At 46.3% G+C, this 12,234-nt stretch overlaps 1 protein-coding gene across 2 annotated transcripts in view; it reads right to left on the bottom strand.

Annotated features, from left to right (window-relative positions):
- Positions 1-12,234, bottom strand: part of TEX14 (testis expressed 14, intercellular bridge forming factor) — a 110,035-nt gene that overhangs the window by 51,216 nt on the left and 46,585 nt on the right. The window contains exons 6-10 of one of the 2 annotated variants that reach the window (XM_003795580.3): positions 9,553-9,634; positions 8,858-8,988; positions 7,063-7,176; positions 5,714-5,837; positions 4,057-4,235 (exon numbers count right to left, since the gene is read on the bottom strand). In XM_003795580.3, the coding sequence (XP_003795628.1) occupies positions 4,057-4,235; positions 5,714-5,837; positions 7,063-7,176; positions 8,858-8,988; positions 9,553-9,634 (630 nt within the window). Of the gene's footprint in view, positions 1-4,056; positions 4,236-5,713; positions 5,838-7,062; positions 7,177-8,857; positions 9,006-9,536; positions 9,635-12,234 lie in introns of both variants that reach the window. The other variant, XM_012808800.2, reaches the window with a different exon arrangement.

Genomic DNA, 12,234 nt, shown 5'->3' on the forward strand with positions numbered 1-12,234 from the left:
GCTTCTGTACAATGCTTGCTTGCTACCCCACCCAAACGCACCTGGACAGCCTGTGTGCCAACCAGGATGCAGACCAAGCCTTAAAAACCCACCTCCTTAAGCACTCGGGGCTGCTCTCAGAAACCCCATGTTGAGACACTGAGGCAGTCGCCAGCCAGCTCTTCAGTAAAAGGACTCTGCTAAGAATTCGGCTTGTTTGGCAGTGTGGTCTTTGTGGGACTCCTGGGCACAACAACAGAAAGCTTGCAGACTGACATTTCTGCCTAAAGCACCATTCTGTGGTCAACCAGCCCATAGGAAAACTCACACCTTCCTACATACTTAGTACCTCTGGACTTCCTAGTAGCACTCACAGACCCTGATTGCCTTCTACTCTCTCACTTGGCCAGCTGTTGATTCCCACTCCTCTGTGAATTTCACTTCTTTTCCTTCTATTTTGCCTCTCTGGTCACCACCAGTCCCTGTCCCATGGCCTCCTAGTTGATCTTCCCAACCTCAAACTCCAATCCAGCCTGCTCCAATAACCTGGAGGCATCCACTTCCACCTGATTCTAGCCCCAGTTGTACCTGTAACCAACCAACTGGGCAACTTCATAACATCCCTTCACCCCTCTGGGCCTCAGTTTCCTCATCTATAAGAGGACAGGGTTGGGTAGGGCTCTCCATTTCACTCCAAGATTCTCATTTCATTGGAGAACAAAGCAGAAGAAACTGTTATGCCTCCACTGTAACAGCAGATGGCACTCCATCACTGACAAACAGTTTGGATCCTATCACAGCCTTCCTGAAAACCCTCTGGTGTTATCAATAGCAAAAATCTCCAAACTCCTTAACTTTCACTACTCCTGAACACTCAGCCAAGTGGTCAACCCTGCTCTCAACTGCATCAAGTTTTTCCTTCATCTAGACTCATCCAATCATTTAAGAAACATTTACTGAGCAATTACCACATGGCAGGCTCTGAGCTGGTGATGAACCCACATATAGTGGGGCCAACTTGCTTGTACAGAAATGACTGCGGTGCACCGGAGGAATGTATGTGAGAGCAATATGCAAAGTGCCTCAGTAGACGGGGGCATTAGTACACCTTCATGGGGTGGGTATATAATAGGAGGCTGTGTCTGAATTGAATTTAAAAGACTAAAGAGGGCCCAGCCCAGTAGCTCATTCCTGTTACCCCAGCACTTTGGGAGGCCAAGGCAGAAGGATCACTTGAGGCCAGAAGTTTGAGACTACTCTAGACAACACAGCAAGACTGTCTCTACAAAAAATTTTAAAAATTAGCCAGTATAGGTATGCCTATACTCCCAGCTACTTGGGAGGCTGATGGAAGGACTGCTTGAGCCCAGGAGTCTGAGGATGAAGTGAGATATGATGGTATCACGGCACTCTAGCCTGGGTACCAGAACAAGAACCTGTCTCTTTAAAAAAGAAAAAAAGGACCAAAAAAGACTCAAAGAGGTGTGCAGGTATTTAGACACTTGGAGCAACACTGTGAAAGGCCATGGGCTGAAAGTGGCTTTGAATAGCTAAGAGGATGTGGAGGTAGTCATCACAGTGATTCTGTAGGTGGAGCCCCATCTTCTATTCTCTGCAAAGGTACCGAGACTTAATATTATAGGCAACAAGAAGCCCCTGAATGTTTAATTCACATTGAGGTGAGCAATTTAACTGGCCTCTGCCTATTCCCAAGTAGAAACCTGCAGCAGTTCACCATACTCTAATGGCACACCTACTCTTTTCTGCCCCATCACAGCCCCTTCTTTAAACACAGAAGCCAAAAGGTTCTTATTTTCTTAACCTATAAATTAACCATGACACTGTAATGCTCAAATCAATATCCCAGGCTCAGCACTCATAGCTAATGCACCAGCCACATGCACTGGGGCTAATGAGTTCAAACCCAGACAGGGCCTGCTAAACAACAACAACAATAACAAAAAACAAGCAGCCAGGCATTGTGGCAGGCGCCTGTAGTCTCAGCTACTGGGAGGCTAAGGCAAGAGAATCACCTGAGCTCAAGAGTTTGAGGTTGTTGTGAGCTGTGACGCCATATCACTCTACAGGAGACAAAGTCACACTCTGTCTCAAAAAAGAAAAACAAAAACAAAACACAACATACGAGTGTTCTCAGGATGAAATCAAACTCCTCACCAGGGCCCGCAAGGCCAAGCACAATCCAGCTCCTACCCTCCTTTCCAGGCAGGGGGTAAGAGGCACTCAAAGTTTGGGGAGGTAAGTCTTGCATGGATTCAAAAAACATGCTGGTGGCTCCTGTCTGTAATCCTATTACTTTGGGAGGCTGAGGAGGGAGATTCCTTTGAGCTCAGAGGTTCAAGACCAGCCTGAGCACAACTGAGAACTCTAGAAAATATAGAAAAACTAGCTTGGCCTGATGGTGTGTGCTTGTAGTCCCATCTTCTGGGGAGGATGAGGCAAGAGGATCACTTGAACCTGAGAGTTTGAGGTTGCTGTGAGCTAAACTGATGTCATAGCACTTTAGCCTGGGTAACAAAGTGAGACTCTGCAAATAAATAAATAAATAACAACAGAAATCCTTGCCCTCATGGAGTTTTTCATCTAGCAAGAAAAATTACGAAGTGTGTGAGAAACGAAGACCTAGCTTTTAACAAAGCATCAGGAGGCAGGGTAAGAGGAGGTGGATGGGTCTAAGCAAGAGGTCTGCCCAATGGCAGAAGAGTGGCATCAACACTGGGCAAAGGCTCGGGGCCAGGCAGCAGAGAAGTACAGGAGAGATCTACTCAGAGCTTAGCGGGGAGAAGGGAGGTCAGTCCTCAACTCTCAGGAAAACTTTTGACTCCAGCCCGAAGGAAACTAAGCCCATCCACCAACCCTTAATGAGCCTAGCCTGGATGTGGAGGGTGTGATAGGCCATCAGGCTCATCTATCACCTTCTCTCTTCTTCCTGGATGAACAGCTAAGGCACATTTCTCAGCCTTCCTACAGTAAAGGTGATTGTGCTCTAGCCATTGCAAAGTGGGAAGCAATGATATTACCTACTTTAGGCTGGCCCCAAACCCCACCTGGGTCCCCTCCATGCTCTCTCTCTTGCTCACTGACTGCAAACACAAAGAACGCACAGGAGCTGGGCAAGGAGGCTCGTGCCTTATAATCTTACCACTTTGGGAGGCGGAGGCAGGTGAATTACTTGAGCTTAAGAATTAAGACCAACCTGAACAAGAATGAGACCCTGTCTCCACTCAAAATAACTGGGCATCGTGGCAGGTACCTATAGTCCCAGCTGATTGGGAGGGTGAGGGAAGAGTATCACTAGAGCCCAAGAGTTTGAGATTGCTGTGATCTATGATGCCATGACACTCTACCCAGGGTAACAGAGTGAGACTCTGTCACTAAAAAAAAAAAAAAGAATACAACAGGGTACCAAAGCCCAAAAGGTGGATGGGACAGACATCGAACACTGCCATGCTTTAATACACGTATTAGACTGCAATCTGAGTGAGAAATACACCTCGTATTGTGTTAAGACACTGAAAATTTTTTAGTGGACTATATTATGTATATGGATATAGATTAATATGAGCTCTTACTTGTTAAATGTTCATTAAAATATCCTGAGTACCCCTGTGGCTCAGTGGGTAGGGCACTGGCCCCATATACCAACAGTGGTGGGTTCAAACACGACCCCAGCCAAACTGCAACCAAAAAATAGCCAGGCATTGTGGCAGGCGCCTGTAATTCCAGCTTCTCAGGAGGCTGAGGCAAGAGAATTGTCTAAGCCCAGGAGTTGGAGGTTGCTGTGAGCTATGATGTCAAGGCACTCTACCAAGGGTGATAAAGTGAGACTCTGTCTCAAATATATATATATATATATATATATATCCTGAGTAGAAGTAAATTCCCCAAAGTCCCTCTAGTCTTGGCAGACAGGGTAAGGCATTTGGGAAACCTCTTCATTCACTGAAGGGCAGTTCAGCCCACCAACAAGGAGTCCCACCCAGATCAGATTCTATCTCTACAGCAAAAGTTCCCCAGAGACCTTCTTTAGGAGGAAGTCACATTCCAGGATGCACCCACCTTTCCATCATGTACTCTAGGTTGGTCAGCCTCGCTTCCCCTGTGGAAACAATGTGGACAGCATAGGAGCTGAGGGAGCGATGGATAAACCCCCGAGAATGCAGGTATCTCAGTGCGTCAGAGACCTGGAGCAACAGGTGCACAATCACCTCCATGTGCAACACCGGGAACTGGGACCGCTGCAAGAGAGATTAAACACCAGGAACAAAAGGAACCAGGACCCTGACGCTGCATTTCCAAAGTTTTTCCATTTGATCCTCATGGAAGGACCCCCATTTTACATAGAGGGAAAACCTAAAGCTCAGTGAGGCTAAGTAACTGGTCTAAGGCCCCACTGACCCAGGTGCCCTCAGCTCCTTTTTCTCAGCTGAGCCGCTTCCTATCACAAATAATGAAGAGAAAGTTCTCAAAGCCTGGTGTGGATCCAGGGTTGACCTGGGGAAAACTGCCAGGGGAGTTCCCCCCATTACCACTAGTAAACCTGTTCTGTCCCTTCCCTGTCCAAGCCTATGCTGCTGAGAGAACCTGGAAGCTAAAGGACTCCAAAGGATGCAGATAACCAGTCCAGCCCCTACCCCAGTCAGATAAATAAGAAAGTTCATCCTAAGGGAATAGAAATTCACTTACATGGGCGGCACCCGTAGCTCAGTGAGTAGGGTGCCGGCCATATACACTGAGGGTGGCAGATTCGAACCCAGCCCAGGCCACCTAAACAACAGTGACAACTCCAACAAAAAAAATAAATAGCCGGGTGTTGTGGTGGGTGCCTGTAGTCTCAGCTACTTAGGAGGCTGAGGCAAGAGAATGGCGTAAGCCCAAGAGTTGAGGTTGCTGTGAGCTGTGATGCCACGGCACTCTACTTGGCATAGTAAGACTCTTGTCTCAAAAAAAAAGAAAAAAAATCAAATCTCCCAGGAGCTCTCTGAAAACCACAGCTAAGCCCAAAATACACTTCTCACAGAATCTGTAGGCCACAAAAGATGTCCTCTAACCCCAAAGAAATTTGAGGTGAGAGGGGAACAATATAGGCCTCTAAAAAAACAAAGTAGGGCTGAGCACTGTGGCTCACAGCTATAATCCTAGCACTCTGGGAGGCTGAGGTGGGTGGACTGCAGGAGCTCAGGCGTTCAAGACTAGCTGGATCAAGAGCAAGATCTCATCTCTACTAAAAATAGAAAAATCAGCCAGGCATTATGGCAGGCTCTAGGCCTAAGCTAGATGGAAGGCTGAGGCAAAAGGACCAAGTGAGTCCAGGAGTTTGAGGTTGCTGTGAGCTATGACACTACAGCATTCTACCCAGGGCATCAGAGTGAAGCTCTGTCTCAAAAAAAAGGCAAGATAGCACACAAGTGACAACGTAGAAAAATAAAGTCAGGGCTGTTGAATTACAATTAGCTAGGAACATGCTTGTATGTTTTCTGGGTCTGCTGCCCTCGTAAGAGTGTGATAAAAAAAGAAGCAGGAATGACAATAATAAAAATCATATTAGTCCTAAGCATACGCTTATCAGTTTTAAATGGCATGTTATATGGCCTGCATAAAGTCAAAAAAATTAAGAGATTTATTTTCTATGCACATGTGAATGGGATCTCTACAGCTAGGGCAGGGAAGAAACAGGTGGGCAGCTAAGGGAAAAGCTAGGAAAACAGCTATTTACTCGTTCGTGGAGAACGCTGAACAGCGTGCCAACAGTGACGCGCTCATACACAAGACGGGTCTGCTCCAGGTCCTGGGACAGGCACACGGCCATCAGCTGCAGTAGGTGGGGGTGCCGTAACTTGCTACAAGAGAAGAAGCTTCAGATGGAGGAGGGGAAAGGGAAACATGATGAAAAAACGAGTGTTGCCCTTTCTCTAGGCCCTCGGAACACCAGTCTAATACCATTTCTACATATTTTTAAGAAAATAGGATGGGGTGCTGGTGGAAGAGATCTCTGGTAGTAGAATTTGTAGCCTTTTGCTGATTAGACCCTGAAAGCCTAAAGCCATCAATGACAGTAATGTCTCTAAGATGACTTGGCGCCCGTAGTACAGTGGTTATAGCACTGGCCACATGAACCGAGGCTGGGAGTTTGAACCCGGCCCAGGCCAGCTAAAACAATGACAACTGCAACAAAAAAATAGCCAGGCATTGTGGTGGGCACCTGTAGTCCCAGCCACTCCAGAAGCTGAGGCAAGAGAATCGCTTAAGCCCAAACGTTTGAGGTTGCTATGAGCTGTGACATCACAGCACTCTCCCAAGGACAACATAGTGAGACTCTTTCTCAAATAATAATAATAATAATAATAATAATATCTCTAAGAGTTTCTAAGCAAAATATTCTGCATACTTCATCTGAGATCCTAACAGCTACCTGCAGGAAATGTATCATTATACTCATTTTGGAGATGAAGAAACAAATGTCATGAAAATATTAGAAACCTGCTGAAGTTCACACACCCCACTCAGTCTCATGTCAAAGTCTACATTGTATCTATGCATCCTTCTAACTTCCTTGGGGTTCTTTCAGGGTAACTTCCCCAGAAGGAAGAATCTGGAGTCTCTAGACACCTCCTATAGAAATTGCGTGGCCTTCTCAGGAGAACACTCAAATAAGCCAGATTTATCCTCTATTTCAGCCTCAGTGGTCCTGTTATTAAAAACAAAACAAAACATGAATTTAGAGCCCGTCCTAGTGAGAACTAAAGGACCTAACCCTGGAGCTCCAGGAAATCTAAGTTCTGGAGACCTGTGAGCATGTCCTCAATGGCATGGTTCCTCAGATATCTGGATCTCATGCACAGCCATGCTTTATGAAAACACAATACCTACATGTGTCCTAATGGGAACAAAATGAATGGGTTTCATGGGCTGCAGCAGGGAGCTAGACTATTCAGAGACATGGGGAAATGCTGAGGCTGAGGGGGCTGGTGTTCCATACCCCAGGGATAGCTCTGTATAGCCTGGAACCTGGGTCTGCAAAGAGACCTAGAACTATAAGCGGCTGGTGTTGGGTCTCCTCCTTACCTGCTGTGTTCTTGCTCTGCAATTAACAAGTCGGCCAGCCGCAGCCTGCTGCAGTGTGGGTGGGTGGGGAGATTCAGCTCTTTCACTGTCACCCTGCTCCCATTCCATACCAGGCTACAAAAGGGCAGGAAAGAATTTGAGCAGGAGAGGGTGAGCAGCCACTTCTTCAATGACTGAGCTTTTCCCAGAGAAGTGGTATCTACACAGAACCTGTAACACCCACTGGACACTGCTGGGTTCTCCTTCCCACTATCCCCAGGTACTAAAGCTCCTTGAGGAACTTAGGAGCAGGTGGTAGGAAGTGACTGGGAGGGAGTGACTTGATCAGGTTTATATTTTAGAAAGACAATGGTACCAACAGTGTGGGGAATGGGTAGGACAAGGGTAGTCCAGAAAATGGAAGGCCAGTTACAAGGTCAGTCCAGGTGAGGGATGGTGATGACTCAGGCAAAAACAGCAGCAATGGAACAGAGAAAAGGAGAGCTGATAACAAACCCAAGGCCTGGGCAGAAAAACAAGAGGCAGACACAAGGACAGAAGGCCTTGCAAATCTGGCAAGGGCCTTTTTGGAGGGTGTTTCTTCTAAGCAGGAAAGAGGCATTCAGGTTCAAAGAGGCTGAGAGACATTGGCCAAGACAACCCCCATGACCCTGCAAAGGCTGGGTCTCTGGGGATTAAGAGCATCCCCAGGGACTTTTGTCATAAACAAATCCCATTACTGGATTTGGCTCCTGAGAACTATGGCTAATGCCTATTCCAGTATCTACAGGGGCCTTACCATCCTTTTGCCTATATCAGAGGCAAGATTGTCACCACCAAGCTGCCTCTAACTCTTTAGAAAGCAGAGAAGCTAAAATATTGAACTAATTAATCTTTCGGAGCAGTAGTTCTCCTCCTAGAGGACATTTGGCAATGTCTGCAGACAGCTGGGTTTTCACAACTACAGGGATCATAGTGGCACTACTATTGACACTGGTGGGTAGAAGCCAGGAATGCTTCTGAACATCCCCCAATGCATGGGACCACTCCCACAACAAGGATCATCTGGCCAAAAATGGCAGTAATGTCCAGGTTAAGAAATCCTGATTTAGGCTTGGCGCCTGTGGCTCAAGCGGCTAAGGCGCCAGCCACATACACCTAAGGTGGTGGGTTCGAATCCCCAGCCCGGGCCCGCCAAACAACAATGATGGCTGCAACCAAAAAATGGCTGGGCGCTGTGGCGGGCGCCTGTAGTCCCAGCTACTTGGGAGGCGGAGGCAGGAGACTCGCTTGAGCCCAGGAGTTGGAGGTTGCTGTGAACATGATGCCATGGCACTCTACCCAGGGGGATAGCTTGAGGCTCCGTCTCAAAAAAAAAAAAAAAAAAGAAATCCTGATTTAGACATATGTTCTTAAAGAGTTCTGGGTAATTGGCTAGGCGCCTATAGCTCAACCGGCTAAGGCGCCAGCCACGTACACCTAAGGTGGCGGGTTCCAATCCCCAGCCCGGAACCACCAAACAACAATGACGGCTGCAACCAAAAAAAATAGCCGGGCATTGTGGCGGGCGCCTGTAGTCCCAGCTACTTGGGAGGTGGAGGCAGGAGACTCGCTTGAGCCCAGGAGTTGGAGGTTGCTGTGAGCTGTGATGCCATGGCACTCTACCCAGGGGGATAGCTTGAGGCTCTGTCTCAAAAAAAAAAAAAAAAGAGTTCTGGGTAATTGAGCAAAAACGTTCCACACAGAAGGGAGTCACATGGAGCCCATTCTTCCCATGGAACTAAATCACAACTTCTACTGGCCCACCCCTTCTTACTTGGTCATGACCATGTAGGGGCCACTGAAGAAAGAGGAGGTGGGCTCATCATCAGCTTGAATCACTTCCTTTTCTCCAATGACTGGAAGAGATCCTAGATAGGCAAGCTGTGTCCCTCCTGTAAGGTAAAACTGAAACAAAGCACAGCCTCAATTTGTATGGAGAAGGGAAGAAAAGCAAAATATTTCCAGAATCTTATCAACCAGCTAAAATAATGATAGCTGCTACTTACCAACTTGATGAATACCCACCCCTACTAACTGGACATTATTCTTCATATTATCTTTAATCTTCCTAGAAAATTTACAAGGTTGTATTATTCTTTTTCTTTTACTAATAAAGAAACTGAACCTCCTAGAAAAAGGTCAGATGTTGGCCTAAAGCACCGAAGTTAGAACCAAGGGTCCTGTTGTGGCCCCCACAGATCTCTGCCTCTCTATTAAAGAGAATGTGCCCCGGGTCTTCAGTGAGAATTAAAGGACCATTTTCTAAACTCCCCAAATCTAGCCCAGGATCATTAATGGTCCAGGGTTTTGACCATTTGTTACTAAAGGCAAGAACATTAAAAGATACCTTTTTCTCAAAAGGGAATAAAGGGGAAAAATCACTTTGGTGAGGAAAAGCGAGGAGTTGCACAAAGGTGGGAAATCCTTAGTTAGTCCCACAACTGCTGGCAAACAGTAGTAATCTCTTACCTTTCCAAAGCCAAAGCTGTAGATATTTTGGGCAGAAATAACTCCAGCTTTAAGCAGTCGGTTAGGAGAGCCATTAGAGTTTCTAGAAATATTTAAAAGAGAAAAACTACAAATCAACCACTCATATCCAGAGGAACAATGCTGAACAAGTTTTCAGAATGTATAGTTGATTTTGTGTTTACTAATTGACTTTTAAATCACAGAACTAAAGAAGATGCAATAGCCAGCCTCTCAGAGGAGCTCTGAGTCTCACCTTCTCGTATTCATGCCCTTATGTAGACCATCACAGGTCAGAAAGGGCTGACCTGTTAACTCAAGAGGATAAGGCAGAAATGATGAAGTGTCCCTTCTGAAGCTAGAACCACCAGAATTTGTGCCCTGATCTCTCCTTGGATCATTTGCTCTGGAGGAAGCAAGCTGCCATGATATGAGGACACTCAAGCAGCCCTATGGAGAGACTCAAGACCCAGCAGCAGGGTGTGAATGAGCTACCCTGAAAGTGGATCCTCCACCCCCAGTCAAGCCTTCAGATGACTGCAGCCCTAACTAATATCTTGACTCCCACTTGGTGAGAAATCTTGAGCCAGAACATCCCAGCCAAGCCAGTTCCTGATTCCTGATCAACAGAAATTGTGTGAGATAAAAATGTTTGTTATTTGAAGCTCCTAAGTGGTGTTGTGCAGGGAGGGGTGTATGTGATTCATTATGTAGTAATAAATAATGAATACAGATGGTCAGAGTTGGAAAGAATCACAGAGCATATCTTGTCCAACTAAAGAAGATGCAATAGCCAGCCTCTGAGAGAGGCCCGGGAAAACTGAAGCCCAGGGATGGGAAGCATGCTGGTCTGAGATCAAGAAGAGCAGGGACCAGACTCTGATGCTGCTCATTCCAGCCACTGCTCTTCCCATATACCACACACACAAACTACCAGGGCCTCCATTAACTGAAGGTGAGCAGTGATTATATTTCTTTGACTCTCACAGCCTGGCATGGGGCCATACACACACTAGGTGATCAGTTAAAACTTGCTGATTAAGTAATTTCAGCTCAGATTGAAAGAAAAAAAATTCTGCTACTACTGGAGCCACTTTCTCTCTCTTGGCAAATGGCAAAAAGCTGAAGGGGACAATGCAAACTCAGCTCCAGCCGGGGTCCCATGTGCTACTAATCATGAACAAGTGTAAAAACTTTACTTCCGCTTTTAGAAGTATTTTAGGCTCTCTCTCCTTGCTAACTCATTAGTGCCAGGCTATCTCTTCCCCGCTTCAAGCTGATATGCTGTTGAAGAGAAGATTCTTAAGTTGGGATGAAGGACATCCTAATTTACAGTGGATGTCCTAGCATTATTAGTGATAGTGTCCCTTTCACTCTCAAAACAGTCAGCAGATGATAAGCTACATGGTCACCCTCATTTGAGCATACAGACTGTAAGAAAAAGGCTCTTTGGGGCAGCACCTATGGCTCAGTGAGTAGGGAGCCAGCCCCATACACCAAGGGTGGCAGGTTTGAACCCGGTCCCGGCCAAACTCCAACAACAACAAAAAAAAAATAGCCAGGCATTGTGGTGGGCGCCTGTAGTCCCAGCTACTCGGGAGGCTGAGGCAGGAGAAATGATCCCCTGAGCCCAAGAGCTGGAGGTTGCTGTGAGCTGTGACGCCACAGTACTCTACCAAGGACAATAAAGTGAGACTCCGTCTCTTAAAAAAAAAAAAAAAAGAAAGAAAGGAAAAAGGCTCTTTTCTTACACCAAATCATTAGTGTCTTCTCTAGAAAAGAGGCCTATGTGTTTAGGCCTCAAAGATCTAAGAGACATTAGCTGGGGATGGTGGCTCACATCTGCAGTCAGAGCCACTTGGGAGGCGAAGGGGGAAGGATTGCAGTGAGGCCAGAAGTTCAGAACAGCCTGACTGATACAAGACTTCTCAAAAAAAAAAAAAATCTAGGAGGGAGTGGACTGTTTCCTGCCTAGGGGAAGGGACTTTGACCTGGCAATGAGGGCGGCCCATGCAGAAGCACAACAGAGGATACCACTGAGAAGGCCTCCTGTCTTTCCATCAGGGGCCTCCCAGCAGCACTTGTGGCTCTTTGGAGGGTGAGAATTCTGTTTAAGTAAAGGGGCTGTGTGTTCCCTAACAGTGACCTGGACAACAATTGCAGTTCAGACCTACATTTCTTGTTCTCTTACCTAAATTTCTCAGTCCACATCATTTAACTAAACTCATCTGGGTCTAAGGAAGAAAAAACTGACTTTAAGAGCCTGGTGGGCATATTGATGCATTTACAGCTACTTGGGAGGTGCGAGCATCTCTCAAGCCCAGGAGTTTGAGACCAGCCTGGGGAAGATAATATGACTTTGTCTCTTTAAAAACAAACAACAAAAAAAAATTGACTGCAGTCATCTACAACTATACAATCATCTGTTCTTCTCAATTCAGTACTTTTCCTTCCCTGATCCAGGCTCTGTGTAAACAGACACCTGTGAAAAATCCTATCTGACTAGGTACCATTTATAGATCTGAGATGCCAACTCTTATTTCAAGGATTTTTAGGGTTTCTTTACATAAAAAGGGGGAAGAGAATGTTTCTCCATATTTTTTTTAGACAGAGCCTCAAGCTATCCCCCTGGGTAGAGTGCCGTGGCATCACAGCTCACAGCAACCTCCAACTCCTGGGCTCAAG

Source organism: Otolemur garnettii, unplaced genomic scaffold (assembly GCF_000181295.1).
Source record: "Otolemur garnettii isolate 467f Iridium unplaced genomic scaffold, OtoGar3 scaffold00094, whole genome shotgun sequence".
NCBI lineage: Eukaryota > Metazoa > Chordata > Mammalia > Primates > Galagidae > Otolemur > Otolemur garnettii.